Genomic DNA, 20011 nt, shown 5'->3' with positions numbered 1-20011 from the left:
TAAAATATTTAAACTTTATCCTAAATGGTTCCTATAACGCCCTAGGCACTAATCTCAACAAAATTCATTGACAGGTTTTAGTTTGGACACAAAAATGTCCACTAAATGTGTGTTGAACACCGAGCTTGCTTACTTCATGTAACTTATGAGTCAAGCAATAACTTTCCAGTTACAATATCACTCGCCCATGCTTGGAAATAATTCAACAATTTCTAGGCTTTGAGCACATCACACACAAAAAATTTAATGTATACGGCACTCCCGCCATCTCTATAACGACTTCAAGTCCAAGAACACAAATACAATTTTTTACAGAAACAAGAACAACTCAAAAGATAGCTTCATGTCATTCAGCTTTCTCTCTCAAGATGGAGGCGGTGACGGGACCAGGTACGAGGTGGTCTTTATCATGCGCAAGGCGAAGGTCTTTCTTGGACACCACGGTTGGGTCGGAGGTAAAGAACCCGGACCCGTTAACTTGCAACCCGGACCCGTTAACTGGCGGGTCCGACGAGCCGTTGACAATTAAGCCTGACACGCGCGAGCCTCCTCCGTTCAGGGATGGGACTGTGTCATTGGCATGCTTCTGACGATTTTTGAGCTCACTCGTATCATTTAATGTAACTCCATCCTTGCTATTCGTCAGATTTACCCCATTTACTGACAAATTTCTATCTTGAATAGTCAAATCATTGGAGGTTGTGGGCAAATTTTTCCTATTCGCTGATACTGGAGCGTTATTGACGAGCGCATCCTTCCCCTTGTCAAGAGGATCAGCTCCATTAACAGTGGGGCAGCTCGCTGATGGCGCTACGTTTGTCGTTGATTCATTGACAGGCGTTTCCCTTTCGTTGTCCGTTGAAGAAGAATCAACGGTCGGATGTTCCGATGATGCAGAAGAAGTATCATTATTGTTGTTGTTTTTGAGAGCCGAGGGCGTTGAGAGACGGGCTTTTCTCGCGGCAGATGAAGATAGGCTGTGAAGTCGAAGGCGTCTGGAAAATTCCTGTTGGTATTGTTCCCGCCACTCCTTCTTGACAGCGCTGCGCTTCAGGCCACCGTCCCTGAGAAGCGCGATGATAGTAATTACACAAAATATTTGTAGTGATCAAAGAGAAAACATTAGCTGGAAATCTAAAATAAGTACTTCGCTTAATTATGGAAATTAACGGTACTGCGCCATATCCAGTTAATGATGGGCGTCAGGAAAATCATATGGGGGACCGGGAACACGTAGTATTTAAACAAAAAATAGGCTAAATAACTCGAAAAATAAACAATAAAGTAAGAGTATATACTTATTACACATTAGCATATAACTGCAGTAATTTGCACCACCTACATAGATCATTTCCATCAACTCATTTGCTCACCAGATCAAGTCGACAAGTCCGCCTTGCCTCGCGATTTCGGCCTTGACGCGGTTGGCGAAGTCGATGCTGGTCTCACCCTCACGTATGGTCATGGGTGGCAGGTACCATACGTCACACACGATTGCCCACGACGTCATCATCATGAGGATGTAGCTCATCATGCCGTACTCGCTCGAGTTCCAGAAGGCGTCTCCTGTCGGACTGATACTCATGAAAAACGAATCATATTTTTATAGAGCTTTACGTTAACCTACAGGATATTTCATGATTAACATAAAACCATGCAAGTTTGAGACACGATTACCTGTATGAATAATATTAATTATGACTTGATTTGAAACACATAACTGACGATAAGAAGGCCATTAGATAACTCGCCGAACGATTTCGAGAATCACAGGGGAGACTTTTTAACAATTCGTCCAAAAATGTCTATAGATTATATTCCAAAAACACGGACAAATTTCAAGCAGCAAACGAGAAGTCAAGGTACCTTGATGGCGACCGGATAGATGGTGCCGCCCACTTCAAAAGTACCCTTCTTGAACTGCATGACAGAGGTGTTGTTGATGCACGTCCCTTCGGGGAAAATCAGGATAGGCAACTTGTTCGGGTCTTCCACGTGCTCCCGCAGCCTGAAAGAAATTCGAGTTTCACGTATCTGTCAATTTTTTTTATTCCCATAGAAAATGCTCTTTTGAATTTCAGAAAAATGCCTATTTAAATTCTTTAAGCTCTTAGTTCAACTCTTTAAATGCTCATTTAAATTCTTATGTGCTTTAGAGAGATGATGCTATTCATGGGCTGATAATTAGTCATCAGCATAGTAACGTAACAAACACAAAACATTAACAAACTGCTTAGGGCGGAGATTCTAAGTTACCATAAACAGGAATTATCCTTCCACAAGATTACACAAACTCCAATATAAGAGCATAATAATAAATGTGAAAAAAGGGCACCTCTTGGCGACAGCATATCTGTCCTTGGCCTCGCTCCTCTCGAACCAAATGTGCGACGAGGCGCGCGAGAGCGCCGTCTGCAGGAGACCCAGGAAGCCCCCGTGTCTCTGCCCCACCTGCGTCACGGGGGGGAGTAGTGGGTATATAGACCGTGGGGCGTCACGGGGGGTATTAGCAGTCACGGGTATTGAGTATAGAAGGGATAATCATAATTATTTGTAATTCACAACTATCAAATATTGAGCCGAAAAATATAGGGATGCTTAACCCATTAACGCCCAAATTTTAAGGCAGATGGAATTTATGCCCATTTTAGCCGGCCGCAGAAATGTTCGCCAATTGTTACTTTAAAAAAGGTTGGGCAACTACAGCTAATTGCTTCACATTAAAAGGTCTAAAAAATGAAATTACCCGGTCTAATGAATTTTTCTTCCCTTCAACAATCAATGCTCATTTAAATTCTTTATTTAAATCGCGTTACTTATAAAAATATTTCCGAATAACTGCTATAAATATGCGCTAGTTATCTACCTATATAAAAAGTCTCCGATATTGACGTGGAGAATCCCCATTATTAGTCCTAAGATATCCTCGTTGAATCCTACGTACCTTCAGACGACTTGTACAGGCAAGTTAAGTTGATGGACAAACACCAAGCCAAGCCAGGAACAATTAATTAGTAGCGCCCAGCAACACGTAAGGTTAGCGAGCAAGCTTTGCAGGACCAGAGTAGCGACTACGTATAATGGACTGCCGGATGTGGCAGTCATTTAAAAGCAGCAGTGATATTTTATTGGTTGTAAGAAATTCTTTATCTTTCATGACATCCACATGCCGTGCATCATGCACTCAGTGAAGCCTTGACGTGTAAGTGTTATCAGCGTCGCTGCAAGTCCGGAAACCCAAAGAGATGTGAGCAGCAAGCGTTACATGAGACAAGAAACACTTCACAAACTCACGCGCACTTCGTACTATGACAGCAACGAACATCAGACAAAAGAAAAAGAATTGTTAGAGGCTTACAAGACGCCGAAATTATTTAAAAACTATACTAGATAAAACATTAAGATTTATTGATGAAAATCCCACAAAAAGTACAAGCTGCTTGCATTTTGGCTGAACACTGAATTAGATACAAGCACCTAGTTTATAGAGATATATGCAGCAAATAGCATTACATACCATAACCGATCATAATTAGAAATTAGAGTTTTTCAAAAATAGATAGGATAGGAACATGGATAGTTTGCCAGGTTTTAATTAACCTGAATGACAAGAGACTAAAAAATGTCGCAGTAATGGTTAAAAAACAAAATTTTCGAGTCTCATTCGAGTATATGGAGCCAAGAATAAACCAAGGACCTCAGCATGAACTTCAAGCAGAAAGCGTAGCAAATGAATAGCCTCACATTCACCTTGAAGTCATATTAGGGCTTCTAAAGCACAAAAAAATCACAATTACATAGAGGAGGAATCAGATCGCGGGTCAATCCATGAACAGCGCTTAATATCAATGCGGAAACGGAGGCTTCAGAGTTTGTTTAAACAAGCAGCGTCACCATAACGTCTTTAGAAAAGGTAACTGACAATACGGAGATGAGATTCGTTCGCTTCACAAAAAAATCAAGGTTCACTCATCACACGTCCCTAGAGACCGCTTACACCTGTAAGGTAACATTGGGGATACAGCAAACAAGCTCTAGTCCACTTGGTCATCAAGGTGGCTGAGGACGTAGGTTTGATGTAAGAACACAAAGACTAAATCGAGCAGTTCTGTCATTACAACTTGCAAAATAAACAACGTAATAAGCAACGTTATACCTACAAATGGGCAGGTATAACGATTTGCCACATAACACGAGCCAACTAGAATCTAAAGATCAACATATAATGGCCACTCAATGCTCAGGGGATCCAGCAAGTGAAGGAATGTAGTCTTGGCAGAGAGCGCAAAGGACCCACCAGATCGTACGTATTATCGCAAGCAAGCACTAGGGCATCAACAGGCGACGTGTGGTTGGCTACGCAGATGCCGTTGCGAGGTAGGTTCTCTCGGTTGTGGTAGGTGCAGACGAGAGACAGAGCGCCGCTGAGCACATCGAAGCAGCGTATTGTCCACGAGTAGTTCCAGGACTTCTTGAGGGGGCCTTCTCTCAGGCACCCGACGGCGTATGTGCACATCAACAGCACTCCCGTCTACCACAGACACACAAAACAATACCAAAACGTCAGTCCAGGGGCCGTACTCTCAAAAATCGCTCTCAAGCACACATAAGCGTCCGATTCTCATATGTGATTGGTGTGTTTAGCTTGAAACGCCGTCAGTGATTGGCTGACGGAGTTACGAATTCTCAGCTATTTTTGAAAGCACGGCTCCAAGTCTCAGCCCAGCGCAGACCGCTAGCATAACTAAGGTGCTGCTTTGCATACCAGTTAATCAACCAATACAATAAAAGTCAGGTTACGGCACTATTATACAATAAGGTCGGGAAATGCATCACAGTTACGAATAAAGTTGTCAGTCATAAAACATCAGTACCGGATACTGTACAAGATGAGCAATGGGGACATGAAAATTCGATGATTCGAGAGTAGTTAAGTTCTAGTATAATTGTGGAACCAGGGGTACACACGGCATGGCAAAATACATTTAAATATTGTACAAAAAACAAGAAGTACCCTTACGTGAACATTTCTGTAGGTACAAAAAAGAAACAGAAGCCGAAGAAAGTAAGCAGCACAAAGCGTTAGTTAGAAAACCATTTCACATCAGGCAGAAATTTTACTAATAATATGAAGGTTTGTGTAGAAAGTTAGTTGAGACAGTGGAAAGGAAGATCTTGTCGTGGATCCAAGGGCTTCGTTATCAGTGGTGAGCTGAAAATGTTTAATCTTTCGATACCGCCGCAGCATTAATAACTGAATACATAAATGAATCCGCGGAACGTGAACAACGTTCTACCGGTATAGCTCGTACGACAATACAATTACAATATCCTGAGACCCATTACAAATTTAAATGCGTGAGGAGAATATTCGTAACTTTAGTAAGGACATCAGATGTGGAAAAGACCTGCTCAGAAAAATTAATTTGCTTAGCTTAAAGATAGATGAAGATTTCAACGAGAGCTTCTGATCAAACATAAGCTAAATTAAAGAAAAACAACATAAAGACCCGGAAACTTGCCACTTCAAACAGAACGTAAAGGAAAAAGTAACTTTGGAACAACTGAAGACAAACAGAGAAGGCTTGGTGAATCTGGTTTATTCGTGAATTACAAATGAACGAAGATTGGAAGATCTAATTAATACTAGCAACAAATTCGATTTTCCAGAGACTTAAAGAGTACAAGGAGATTGTGGAGGCGGAATAAGTCTAGTGTTGTTAAAGTTTGTTCGGAGAAACATACGCTCATGAGCTGGCGTAAAAAGAATTATGTCGAGAGGTCAAAAAGGTTTAATATCTTCCCTTTAAAAGAGAAAGAATGTGTTCCACTTAATCTAGTAATTACAGCTAACAAAGGTGGAAATTAATAAATAAAAAATTGAAATTCTGAATTGTAAAATTGAGAATTACAAAAAATTCAGTTGCAAAAACGGTTTGAATGGCTTATGTAGTCACTAACACCCCACAGCCCATACGCAAGTATACAGCTAAGAGGTAAAATGAAATAGAATGTATCGATTATTTGGCACCATAAAAATGATCCCATGCATTTATAACGACAGTCCGCCCACAAAACGCATGATTTCAGTTGATGTTCCATGATGACTTCCATGTGATCACGTCACAGTCTTAAAGATATGCAAGAAGTACGGTATGTTTGTTAACACGTGCAGCGTTAATGGCGTGCTTTACGTTATCATGTACGGGGGTGAGAGCCCAAAGCATGTTTCGTGCATTCAGTTCCTGGTTTTCAGATAGTGAACAAAAAATTTCAAATCCACATGAATTATAATTATGAATCCAACGAATATCTGTACGAAAAGCGGTTTATAAATACCAACAAATAGCTGGTTATTAGGTTATAATTGACGTGATGTTACCAACCTTTCGGTGACCCGCCCGAATTTTAGATTCCTAATAACTGAGTAGCTCGCAACGGCCCATTCTCCCTGCCTAACCGATATATTTAATAGACATCAACCATTTCTAAGTGAATAAACAGGCAGTTATCCCCAAACCGTTCAGGAATTACAACGAATATAGATGCTCGATGGCAGGGTTTGATAAAATTTATAGTGAATACTAACGAAGGAGAAACATCCATCTTGAGCGAGCACAATACAGTCAATAGGTGAGGTGTGGTTGGCGACGCAGATGCCATCAGAGCGCGGTCGGTTGTGAGTGTTGTGGTAATAGACGACGTTGCTGAAGCCGCGAGCCATGATCCGGAACATGGAGAGAAACATGCAATTCGCGAGCCAGCGCTTGATGCGCCCGTCCGGCATCTGGCCAATCACAGCGCAGCCCAGCACCAGGTAGATCGTCTAACCGTTGACGTTGTGTAATTAATTAATACTTTAATTTGTTAATATAAATAATTTCCGTCAAGAGTATAGGGTTTGGGACGCGACCCAGGAGGGGTGTAGCGACCACATTAATGAGCGGTCGACAATTTAGGAGAATAAAAGGGAGAACTTAAAACAACTTAGCAGGGTAAAATATTGGGGATAAAATAAACAACAAAAGGGCAAAGCCAGGGTGAAATTGCAAGCTGGAGCGGCAAGAAAATTTCTACAACATAAATCTTTGACTTCAATTTCTATATCATAAAAAATTAATAAGTAATCAATTAAATACGTAAACTATATGAAAATAATTTATTTTCTGATACACAACTAGAAGTAGCAAACAACCGAGGATTGAACGGGAACTGCAGGTTCGAAAGGAAAAAATATTAGTGAAGCGATCACAAAGAGACATAAAAAAAGGTATCGTTTGGAAAAACACGTGGTCGTTTGTGAATAAACTTAACTGAACATACAAAACCCAATGGAAATCACCTAGTAATAAAGTCTCTAAAATCAAATTAGATACAGCGTTCAACAGGGAGAGCATATCTGGGGTCAGTTTGCCTGTTCTATGATAACGATTATGACCTAGACAAGTTGAAGTACCGGATACCCGAAATGCACTCACGAAGATCTCGCTATCATTTTCTCTTAGAAATAGATTTAAAGACATAGTGGCAAGTAAAAATTTTTATAATTAAATTCTGTGATTAAAACATAGTATTTTTTACGACGCCATAAAAGAAGTGAAAAAATCATATATAAGAGCTCAGCATTTAAGTTCAACGAGCAAAGTCTAAAGTTGCACGTCGCATATTCAGCGTAGAGAGCAAGTCAGGGTAAAGGAAAAAGACAGTTATAAAACCCGATAATGTTTCATACGTGATTCAACATCCATCTTCTGAAGCAGTGACTTCCAAACTTCTTGTATGCAAGTATAGTACTAGTAGGTACTAGTCAAGTATGAAAGTCCTGGTGAATTTTATTCTACTAATCACAAATAATGAGTAATTTTATGAAATAAGCTATTATATTTTAATAGAGGAGTACTGATACCAGATGGGTAGCTGTTGGCAACTATCGCAGAGCGTGCTTAGCTAATTCCATTTCAGGCAAGAAGAATTCCGGATAATTACGTAAAAACAAAGAAAAAAATAGTAGCAAGATTTTCGCGGATAGCCAGAAACAACTGGCGTACTATACCACAAGTGGCAGCGATCACAGTTCGGCAGCCACTTGCCCAGAGTACAGGCCTTCTCGCTTCCAATTCCGAATTACAAACAAACAGCACGAAAAAAATCTACTAGAGGCCGAATATGGAATGATGAACACGATGAAAGTAAGAACAGCCGCTGTAGACGACATTAAAATCTGTTGAAGAAATCAATGACATGTACCGACAAAATTCGGCTCCGAAAGTACATCAGTAACATGAATATGTGGATAGGGATATAATTAAATTAATAAGGCATTCAGAAATTGATATTTGAAATATAAAATTTTACATATAACAGATAAAAATGTAATTAATTCTCAGGAGTGAGAGCCGACAGCTGGAGCTGTTCTCCCCCAGCGCAGGTCGTTGCTGAAACAGAAGCAGCGGTTACAGAAGATACAAATAATTATGCGCAAAAAACGGTCTAAGAACTAATACAAATGCACAATCCTGATACATATACAAATAATGTAGAAAAATCATTATTTTAAATATATAAAGATACCAAGAGATATAAAACATGTAGATAATTTTGCAACTGACCTTAGTTAGAGATAATGTTAATAGGAATAAATTGTACGAAATACACCCTGATTAAATAACTTCCACTTTAATATTTTTAGAAGATCTAGGCAATATTTCCATCAAAGTTTAAAATGACCTTAAACTACTTACTCATTAAATAGACGGCAGAATAAAGTCATCCATGTTCAACCCCGGTCACACTGCATAAATAGAACTCTTCTCTTCCTATACTCGGAACGATACAATGATATAAAATTATGTATCTGACTAAAATTATACAATTGATTAAAATTTTGCATAGGCTCACTCCAATTCGAAAAGGATGGCGACTCCTCTTCCTACACTCGGAACGATACAATGATATAAAATTATATATCTGACTAAAATTACGTAATTGATTAAAATTGAGCATGGACTCACCCCAACGAAAAGGATGGCGACTCTGATAGGCAGGAGGATGAAGTAGCGCACCATGAAGCCCAGCACCCAGATGGCTGTGAGCCGCACGCTCACGAACTGGTGCCGACTGTTGGTGCGCGTCAGCAAGTTCCAGGACTGCAGATACAAGTCTTCAATTTACTAAATACTAATAGAAAAAATGATATTTATGTTGAGTGTCTATCATACTTGAATTTCAAAGCGAGGTTTGCTCCCAGAAGTGCGCAAATAAGCTAAAAATGACAAAGCTGTTTGTTGAATGTATACCACACAGGGATTCGATTAGTTCACTATAATTTCAAAGCGGGATTTGCTTCTGAAAAAACATAAATGAACAAAACAAAAAGCTAAATTTTGAGCTTAATGTGCACTGGGATTTTAAATCCAACGTAGAATTCCAAAGCGAGATAAGCTTCCTTGAAACGCAGATAAGTGCTGCGCAGGACGAGTTCTGTATATATAAGAAAGTGAACTAGGTCTCGGACAAATTTACGGCCGGTTTCGCGGCCGAAAGGTTTTCTTAGTGTTTTTATGGGTTTTTCTAGGTTTTTTGTGTTTTTAATGGAACCTGTTCCTAACTGGACCTAATCTGCGAGGTTTTCGTTGCTTGGCTAGGTTTTTTCTAGGTTTTTAGTCCGGCAGCCGCGAGACCGGCCGCGGGTCCGACCGTAAATTTGTCCGAGACGTTAAGAACTGACCGTGAGCTCCTCGGCCGAGAATCGCTTGGTGACCTCATCGTCGACGATGGCCTCGATGCCAGTGCGCAGATAGTACAGCGGGTCCCACAGCTTGAAGTCTTCCTTCGTCGAAAACGAACGCTGAAACTGCACACCGAGTCCAGCCTTAAATAATGTTTTGATAATACCATTTCTGTTGAAAGCCATACGGCCTTGGTAATTTTTGTAACCCTAAGCCATGATTTCGGATATATTTGTTCGCTCGAACAAAGAGTCTATAAAAGAGATTAAACAACAATTGATGAAGTGAGCGATGCTCTTTTGTAAATTAATAATAAAGAAAAATCTCTGTAAATTCACAATTAAATCCCAGATTCAGAATAAGGACGTCAAAATGGGTAGGCAACATGGTCATGCAATAATTAGTTAGAAGAATGCATATATTTCTGGATGCAAAACAACGAACATCGCTGTTCTGATACATGATACTGAAAATAATATCGAAAATCACGAAAATTTATCCCACAATAACCCCTATCGCATGTAAAATTTGGTAGTTACGCTGCAAGTGCGGTGTGTAATGATTAATTCAACCCGACATTCAAGTGCAACTACAACCGTTCGTTCCTCTAACGATATCAGCTAAGTGAATAAGCTCGGTTAAAAATTCATATCGCTCTGACCAAGGATAAAATACTGGCGATCAAATCATATCACACGCACCACACAACACCACTAGCCAATATTGAAATAATTAATGGAGAGAAGGAAGTTTATCAAGCAAAATACCATGTGAGCAAGCAAATTCTAAGGAAGGACAAGCAAACACGTGTAAAAGTCATGTGTCATTTAACTCGGGATCTAGGTTATCTTTGAATACTTTTTTGCCTCTCGGAATTCTGGCAACAGTTGTCTTGTAGGTCATCTATATATAGACGCAGAACCTCTATTTCAGGGTTATTTAATCGAAACATTTATTTTATATACGCTCATGCAGCCACCCTATTTTTATGCGGTGAGTGTACACTGTGCATCGTAGAATAAATAACTGGGTTTGTCTATAGTAAACAAATTTCCTCCTATTACTAGTTAAAGTCCCGCACTAAATATTACCACGCGGTCATGCCTTGTTACTGAAACAACATTATACTTCAGGTCCCGATAACCCCAGGCGTACAGTGATAACATTCATTTGATAATCTGGCCACTCTTAACTAATAAAAACTTTGAGAGCTTAATAACACATTAATAGCAGTTGTATACGTTAGAGTACAAAATTTATTATTACTGCAGTAATGCTACAACGAATCTAATAAAAAAATTAGTATTTAATTCGAAACCGTGTAGACAAGGTTGATAGATAAAGCGAATTTCTTAGCAACTTCCGGGAATCGATTCCATCAGCTGCTACTGTATTGGTAACAAGAAGAATACACGCTAACGAAACCATTTGAAATATAATTGGCAGAGCTGATAATGAACAAGAATTCGGAAGACGAAATTTTTGTGCAGATTCGTAAGTCAGACAATTAATTCTTATCGACGCCGAAATTTTCCTGAAAATAATTATTTTTTGCGACATGCGGCACACAGTTTTTGTATTTTGTACTATTATTTTCTATTTTATACTCTATTTTTTTGTTGTCATTGCATTTTGTATTGATTTGTACTGATGTCGTTCCGCAAGTACCCAGACTGAGATGGCAAATATTGTTAGGAATCGGCAATAAATCTACTTATATACTGTATTGGTCATGTCATTAGCCTATAATTACCTCATCGAGCAGAATAATATCCCGATCTGATATAGAAATATATGGCCTGCTGCAGCTATCAATGATTACTTGTTAGCGCATTTTCTCATTTATGGATTTATGGAAAAAATGCACTATTGTGCTCACCATGTCCGTCCGTCAGTCTGTCGGTCTGTCCGTCTGTCTGTCCGTGACCTCAAGTTTTCGTCGACGAGAAAATGCGCTCTCTGTCACTCACTGCAGTGAGTACTGAGTTATATTTTTCAATAATGCGCGAGACTCGACTGCTTGATGACGAACTTCATATTTTTCGTTAGTAAATTTTGGATCTTAAAAAATAAGTTTTTACAGTACTACTTTTTCATAGGTTCATTGATGGCGAAACTTGGTCAGAATTTATGAAAACGAAAGGTTTTCTTATACAAAGCATCTATTACTTGGGTGCTGCAGGGTATGGTAAGCTCATACGACACTACACGAAGCCAATGGGCACAGATATACGAGGGAAGAATTAACGACGTAATTCTATCAACTCGAGTCAAGAGATCCAAGTACGAGACGGAAAAATAATGCGTTAAGCGACATGAGAAAATTAGAAAGACGTTGTAATAATATTACAGCCCGAGTAATAGTAAATAGTATATATAGATTTTTTTTATCACAAAGTTCTCACTCTGATAAGCTTTACTGCAAGACGACTTAACAAGTTATTGGTACATAGGTTTCATATACGAGCGAGTAAATTAATCCCACAATCTTTCTTGATTAATGACGGGGCTTTATTGGTCCGAGCCATCCCTTTCATTTACACACTTAATAAGATTCGAGAACGATTATCGACCGATGAATATTTCATCGTACAATCTGCATCCATGCATGTATTAGTTGGAATAATGGCATTCGAACCCACGCGTACAAACTATCTAAAATACAAGCTTCCGTGAATAGTACTCTAACTTGTATATCTAGATTCCTCTAAGTATTTTGGGATTTCCTATTAACGCCAAGCACTTTAAAAAATGCTGATGATGGCTCATGTTGCGAGGTTAGATATGAACTTAAGGATAGTGTGAGCCTCCAGGGTTTGACATGGACCTCTATTAGGGTTCAGAGAGAAGCGAAGAGGTCGGAGTACATTGATAGCCAAATGTGTGATAAGAGCGAGCTGTGAAGAACCCATTCATGACAGCGTCGGGCACGCAGATAGGCTGAGACATCTCTTGTACTGCCATGATCACTGCATAAACATACACCTAATACCGTGGTGTCAGGCACCAGACCAGCATTCATAATCGGCCAAACTCTAGGACCACCGTATTGAAAATCAAGTCCATAAAATAACCATAAATAGATGGAGACGGAGAAGAATTTTATGTTTAATAATTTCACATTTCCAGGGCAAGAAAAGTAGGACGTCTTTAGCCTTCTTACCGAAAACTTTGCAGAATATTCAAGAATTGTGAGGTTGAAAGCCTAAAACTGAATTACCAGAACTGCAGTAAAATAAATTGACCGAGAAGAAGTGTTGAATGTAACTGACAAAAGGTCATGGATAACAAAACATCGATATTGTTTGCTGCCCTTATATTCTCACGTCTAAAGAATACCTATCTAAAATCTTCATTTGATTGAAGTGAACATTTTTCTACACGTTCAGCTGACAATTGGCTATTTCCAGTAAAGGTCAGGTAGCTCAAATGATCAATGTCCATTCAACAGAGGCATCTAAATTAGTCCACACACAAAAAGTAACGCGTCAAAATAAATAAGCATGCAGAACTATTATAAGGCAAAGAGAAAAGCAAGAGGCCAGTTAACACAGGCCGATCTGAGCAGAGATGCTGCCGTACGACAGGGCATTCCCGACGCCAGTGATAAGAGAGATAATCGCTCATTGCCTGATAACGTTAGTTTCAGACAAACAAAATCCCTACAGCAATGGTTAGGTTGAGGAAGGGAGCAAAGTAAATCAGTAAATCTTGGCGTCCAAGTTTAATTTTTTCCACTGCTTTTACCAACGTCGAAAATTCGAGCAGGACGATACAAAAAAAAATAGAAATTAGAAACTGACTGCGATGAAATTTTGAAGGAGCTTATAAACCAAGAATGTATGCTATTGCTCTAAATGTAGGATTATCATCGATTTGTTAGTTAATATTTTCAGTTAGGAAACCAGCTTTAATGAGTGCCCACTTTGTGAAATCAAACATTAGAAAGCAGCTGTAGTTTCTGGTTTGAAAGGAAATTATTTGGCAATATGATAACTAAAAACGAAGTCTTATTTATAGAGAACAGTTCAAGATACCTCTGATAATGAAGTCTGGTATCAACTGATAGGAAATGGGTACGTATATCAGTCACAAAGTAATTATTGAAATCATACTCGTAAGAAATGCTTATACACACTACAACCATACATACACATGCATTACATAAGAAGCAACATGTAAATTGCCCATTAGATATACACACAGATAGGTTAGCCACAAACTGGTTTGTGAGCACCGCGCTCCACGAACCTTATCAGTCATAAGGAAAATCAGCTCAGCAACAGCAAGAGTTGTCAATAGAGAATTATACAGCAAACTATTCAAGGTCATCACTGCAGGATCCATCCCTCAACCTTGACAGGTCATCAACTGTCATAGCAAGATACTACAAACTTGTGCTTACTTGTATCAGGTTTGCCTGCTCATGTTACAGACAAAACTTTAACAAATTTAAAATTAAACTTGACTGGATTGCTTTTGTGTAAAAAAATAACATTGCGAAATTCGAGAAGAGGAATATTAAACCACCAATAGAAAGTTTTAAGCATTAATTTTGCTCAGTCCATGGTTAGCCTTTGATATCCACCAACTAGAACATATATAGAGCCTAGTTTTGGCCTGTAGTTCTAGTAACAAATGAGGTTCTTATCAGAATTATGCAGGAAATTCCATCCCTTACAAGATGTAATCAATGCAAAAATGGTAAGCTGCACTTTGGCTACCAGAAATAATACTATAGATGTAATGTAAGGAGATTACTTAATTTACTTTACACTCATGAGGTGATGTTTATTGGCTGTGCAATGGAAAACAAGTTGATTTTATGGCAAGAATTTGAATCAAATGAGCTTGAACATTCATAAAATAAACATTTAAATATTTGACACTGTTTTATAACTTATTTACAACACTTATCATAAAATTGCTCAACTCCTGCTGAGAAATTCAAGCTATTAATTAGATATACCGGTAGTAGTAACTCATAACGATTGAATTGATTCAAACACCTTGTAATTGTAAGCTTTCAATGATAATTGAAGAAACCTGCTTGAATATGACATTATTGAATCAACAAATCACAATTACCCCAATCAGAAGTTGTATAAATTTAGGACTAGAAGACTGTACATATTACTGTAGGACTGTACTACTAGTGTGAGTAGTGTCATAGAAAATTCAGAACTTTAGAGAAGTTGGGGCCAAAGCAATTAAGATGGCAATAATTTAGGTACTATCAACAAATGGGGCCATGAGAGGAAAAACTATACAAGCATAGTTTAATTAAAAATTGGATTTAAATATCATAATTTTTAAATGTCTCATGATAGGTTAAGTCAATGTGGTTCACCTGCAATACTTTTACTGATGACTTTAACAAAACATCTAAGCAAATATCAATAAAATTTATGTGAAAAGATGTCACGTGACATTACGATATTGGCAGACTACATTTTAAAAAAGCCCTGCAGTACTGCACAGAGCACAGCAATACATATAGTCTGGGACTGTAAAAAAACCTTCATCAGTTTTTTCCCATATCTTTTGAAGAACTGCACTTAGCACCATGAAATTTGTACCAAACCTCACAAGTCCTACTTACTAGTGTATATACTCAAAAATTGCCAGCTTGTACCATAAAATGGGGTAACTTTGACCTCTTTTTTTCAAAATGCCATTTTTTACTAGATAAGTTATACTTAAATTGAAACATGCAATATACAGGTCTATACTCTAGCTTCACTCACCATAAATTGCTGGCTCCTGCCTCTCATAGTTTTGATGTAATTTCAAAAAAAAAAGTGATGATCTTTGTTACCCCCCACTTTGGGGTTTATTTGACTGGGAGGTAAAATCAATTTTATTTTTTGGTAAAATAACTCCAGGTTTTGGTGCATTATAGTAGAACTCTTCTAGTTACATATGCAAATGACAAATTTTAGGAAAGTGTCATAGTTTGCAAATTGGGGGCGCCGCCCCACAATGGGTGAAATGTGACCACCTAATAGCAGCCGTGACAGGGTAACATTGACCGCCTTGGAAATAACATAAAATATGTGATATAGATACCTATGGCAATTTTAACTTAATTTCCAAGCCGTTCAATGTTACCCCGTCCCGGCTGCCATTAGGTGGTCAGAGTTCCCCCATTGGGGGGTGGCGCCCCCAATTTGCAAACTATGACACGTTCATAAAATTTGTCATTTGCATATGTAACTAGAAGAGTTCTACTACAATGCATCAAAACCTGGAGTTATTTAACCAAAGAATAAAAAATTGGAGGGGGTGCTCCTACAGGCTGTAAATAATAGCTCTTTTTTGTGGGTCACATTTTTAATTTTTTAACCTATTAGATATGCAAACCTTTTAAATCTTTCTATTGTGTTACGTTGCCTCAGTATTAGGCCTTTAATGGCCATTGACAAAATTTTTCTATGTCAAATAGTTTTTGAGTTTTGGGGGTTTTTGTTGAAAAAACAAAAAGTGGTCAAAGTTAACCTGGGAGTCAAAGTAACCCCATTTTACGGTAACTCTAGTAGTTTTTACATTTATTCCTCTAGCAAGGATGACAAAAATTGCTGAAACAGCACCCATGAATTTAGACAAAATTGCAAAACTCTCTAAATGGATTTCGGCATGAAGGAGATGTCAGGTAATCCATTTTTTTTCATTTAATTGCATTATAATAGGTTCTAAATGGCCATAGGACAAGTTAAGGGGCATAGTAAGGTATAGGAAATTTTTAATAGGTGGATATTTTTCTAATTCAACTAGCCATGGGTTGTTTTTTAGAGTTGTATATAGTGTTCTATTGCTATATACATAGCATATCACTATATACACACATGGGTTGTATATAGTGTTCTATTGCTATATACATAGCATATCACTATATACACACATGGGTTGTATATAGTGTTCTATTGCTATATACATTGAAAATTCCAGGATTTCCTCTACTCAGGTGAGGCTTATCTCTGTCACTAAGAGAATGAACAACTTTTCATTCTTTTCACAATTTAAGTGATTGATATTATTGAAAAATAAAAAAAATTAAGCACAATCCATCAGCCCACCTGATTGGAACCTGGTCTCAGGACAATTTCTCTGGTGATGACTTCATTGCTGGAGCTTGTCTGGTCCTCTTCACTGATGAGCCGCTCATCTTCTGATGACTCGGTCTCAGAATCACAAGGTTCATGTTCGGACAGTTTCCTTTGGGCAGCCAGACGAGTTTTGCAGAACTGAGGAAAAAATTATAATCCTCAAATTTTTTCAGACATTAGTTAGTTTGGCATGATGTCACATATATCACAACAAACCTAAATACAGAAGTCTAAGTCAATATGAAATATTGGGCAGATTCTTCTAAAAATCAGACAAATATATCATTTCAATGGTGATTTTTGAAAGTTTCATAAAAAATATGCTGTTTTTTTCAAATTTTTACTAAAGATACTTGGCAATACCTATTGCAACAGGTAAAATTGTTTAGGCCTATTGAATTTGGAAGGCCTATTGTCTATTGAATAAGTGAAGTTTTTCTCTCATTCTTGGCAAGCTTTTACACAATTTTCCCATTTGTACTTTGGAGTCTAAGTTTATCTCACATGGAAAAATCTATTCTAAAATGGCAAGTTGGCAACTGTCATTTAGAACCATATGTTTCTCAGATTTGCAGTTCTAAGCTTGGTTTCCAGGGTGCGGGAAGTGCATGAATATAAAAAAAAAATATTTGGCAATGCATCAGCAGCTAAATTTGGCCTTCAGAAGATCTTGGCACTTGCCTACACATTTGGATTGAAATTATTGCATTTTAGAAATAACTTTGAATTTATTGCAATTACTGCAAATCTGAAAGACCGCAAGTGTACTGTTACTACTGTACACAGTAGGCAAAGGTTTTCTGGTACGTTGGATGGATCAGGTCATCGTCAGGATGCAGTGAAGCTTGTCCTGAAATCAGTTACAATGAGTGTAACTGTAAGTGTTGCAGTGCATGGAGTGGAGAGACTCAGAGACAAAGATAATTATTATGGGATATACTATCAAAGTTGCTTGCAGTTGCAGCACTTTCTTATTAAAAATTACCCTGTAACACATCTTGAAAATGGCTGGCAATGCTTTGGGCTAAAAATCCATAACATGGCGATGCTGCTTGCAAGTCTGCACCCTGGCCCAGTTTTGGCATCACAAAAGCATTGGTATTATTGCAGATTAAGTACATCAAAAAAAAGGGTGTTTTTTTTTAATTATATGTTTTTTGGGGTGTAGATTACGAATCTGAAATCCATTTTTGGCGGTCGGCATCGGAAAATTTTAATGGAACCTGTTCCTAACTGGACCTAACCTGCGAGGTTTTCGTTGATTTGTGTCCAATTCAAGTTGTGACGGAATTAGTTTTCATGTGTCTAAATCCATTCCTCAACTTAATCATCTATTAATTTATTTACCACTTGAAATCAACGAATACAAGTATACTTAAAGGATTCCTAATATATTGACATACATATTTAAAAGTCTCAAACCATAATATTCTTCCTACACAAACAGTTATTCACTATTTGGTAAAGCAAGGTCAACTGTCAAATTTGACACATTTTTCAATGATCTCACTGGGTAGCATGCATCGTCTCTCTTTGGATCTCAATATTTTCCCTCTAGATGGCCAAGACGGTTAAGTGGAGAACTTCCTCGCATCACAATGCATCTCTTCAGAACTTATACTGCACTTCTCTACCGCATTGAGCGTCGTAAAACACGTGGCAAGACCTAGTGTTTTGGCATTAGTTCAACGCGCAAATGTATGATGTCACCATTTCAACCATCAACAAACGCATGGAACTAAAACAATGCTTAATATAAAGGAAAAACTAAAGAGGTGACAGAATTACCCACGATGACGGAATATACCGCGTTTACCCTATTAAAAATTACCCTGCAACGCATCTTGAAAATGGCTGGCAAATAGCAATGCTTCGGGCTAAAAATCTATAACATGGCATCGCTGCTTGCAAGTCTGCACCCTGGCCCAGTTTTGGCATCACAAAAGCATTTTCTATTTCAGAAGCATTGAAGTTGATATTCTAATTTCCAAGTCTAACTGCACAAAGTTTAGCAAGCTCACTCAGTAATGATGAGAAATATTTCTGTCTTGCCAAGGGCCAACCACAAACCTCCCAAGGCCAAGGCTTCTTAGTTATAGTCTTATACCTATAGCATAGACTATACTACATAGTGGCAAAGCAGAGAGGTTTTTAAACTATCCCTCAAGTTCATTTCTGAGTCCTATAAGTAGGTAGGCTAGACCAGTAAAGTATCCTGGAATCTGGATACCAACATTATCATACATAAGGAATTGGTTTAAATCTTAGGTAAATGAGGAAATTAAAAATTACCTGATTCTAAAAAATCTCTGGTTTGTCACTATGCTATAGTATAGAATAAGATACGTAGATCATATCTGCATCAGATGTTGCTTTCAATGCATTTCTGGTGTCGCTAATTAGATGGTAACTACTAAACTAGGCTATGTAATATTGATTCTGAAATAGTTGTTGTGAAGTCAGCATTTGACATAAAGATTAAAGACACTGTTGCTAGTATTAGATCTATGTTGAAGAAAATTTTTCCTCTAATTTGCCTGATATACCTAGGCCTACTCTATACTGATTCCTTACTTAAATTACACATGCGTGAACGTCTCACCTCAAAAATCTGAATCAATCCTTTCACGTACTTCTCTCGTAATCCGATTGACTTTCCAACACTTGCAGTAATTAGAACAAATATCAAAATCATTGCAAAAGGAGGCACTAAAAACACAAAAATCAGCGACAACGCTGCTTCGGCCAACGCCATAACGACGCACTTCTCATACGCACTACGTTAGCATCAGACACAAACTAACTCACGATCCTCAACCAAGTCCAACAGCCAACTCTGTATTAACAGACAGGGTTGCAGTGGACTAATGGGAATTTTCCCTCATGTGCTGCAGCCTGACGTAAAATTCTTCCAAGAAAGAAATTGAAGAAAATTTGCAAGTTTGAAATTGTTTTTTTAAGAATGAAAATTCTTTTTTTTGGATGGGGTGTGATGGAAAAAAAATCTGTATTGACTATGTACATTTTTAGAGTAAATATTTTTATGGTATCTACAATGAGCAATTTTTGATTAGCTCATATATTTTATCAGCTGCGCTCATGAGATTTAAAGTATTACTTTTTTCGGATAAAATCAAACAAAAACGATTGATACTGCTCTTAAATAGCATTAAAAAC

At 38.1% G+C, this 20011-nt stretch overlaps 1 protein-coding gene across 1 annotated transcript; it reads right to left on the bottom strand.

Annotated features, from left to right (window-relative positions):
• On the bottom strand, window positions 1-19680 carry LOC108677687 (glycerol-3-phosphate acyltransferase 3-like). The gene is made up of 10 exons (XM_018165947.2): window positions 19437-19680; window positions 16805-16972; window positions 9728-9853; window positions 9012-9146; window positions 6590-6826; window positions 4298-4531; window positions 2336-2451; window positions 1871-2008; window positions 1374-1604; window positions 1-1064 (listed from the first exon to the last, which is right to left on the bottom strand). Exons 1-10 carry the CDS (start codon window positions 19587-19589, stop codon window positions 347-349), a joined length of 2256 nt encoding a protein of 751 aa, XP_018021436.1. The 5' UTR covers window positions 19590-19680; the 3' UTR covers window positions 1-346.
• Window positions 19681-20011: the final 331 nt, after the last annotated feature.

Source organism: Hyalella azteca, unplaced genomic scaffold (genome assembly GCF_000764305.2).
Source record: "Hyalella azteca isolate HAZT.00-mixed unplaced genomic scaffold, Hazt_2.0.2 contig3725, whole genome shotgun sequence".
Classification (NCBI taxonomy): Eukaryota; Metazoa; Arthropoda; class Malacostraca; order Amphipoda; family Hyalellidae; genus Hyalella; species Hyalella azteca.
The sequence above is the reverse complement of the archived record's forward strand: the minus strand, read 5'-3'. Positions and strand labels throughout refer to the sequence as shown.

What these genes read in the sequence shown, in the direction of transcription:
- LOC108677687 (XM_018165947.2), bottom strand. Translation starts at nt 19,589, where the DNA reads ATGGCGTTGGCCGAAGCAGCGTTGTCGCTGATTTTTGTGTTTTTAGTG. An exon ending in GATTGATTCAGATTTTTGAG is followed by an intron (nt 16,973 to 19,436) that starts GTGAGACGTTCA and finishes TTTTTTCCTCAG; the next exon opens with TTCTGCAAAACTCGTCTGGC. An exon ending in TCGCCATCCTTTTCGTTGGG is followed by an intron (nt 6,827 to 9,011) that starts GTGAGTCCATGC and finishes GTCAACGGTTAG; the next exon opens with ACGATCTACCTGGTGCTGGG.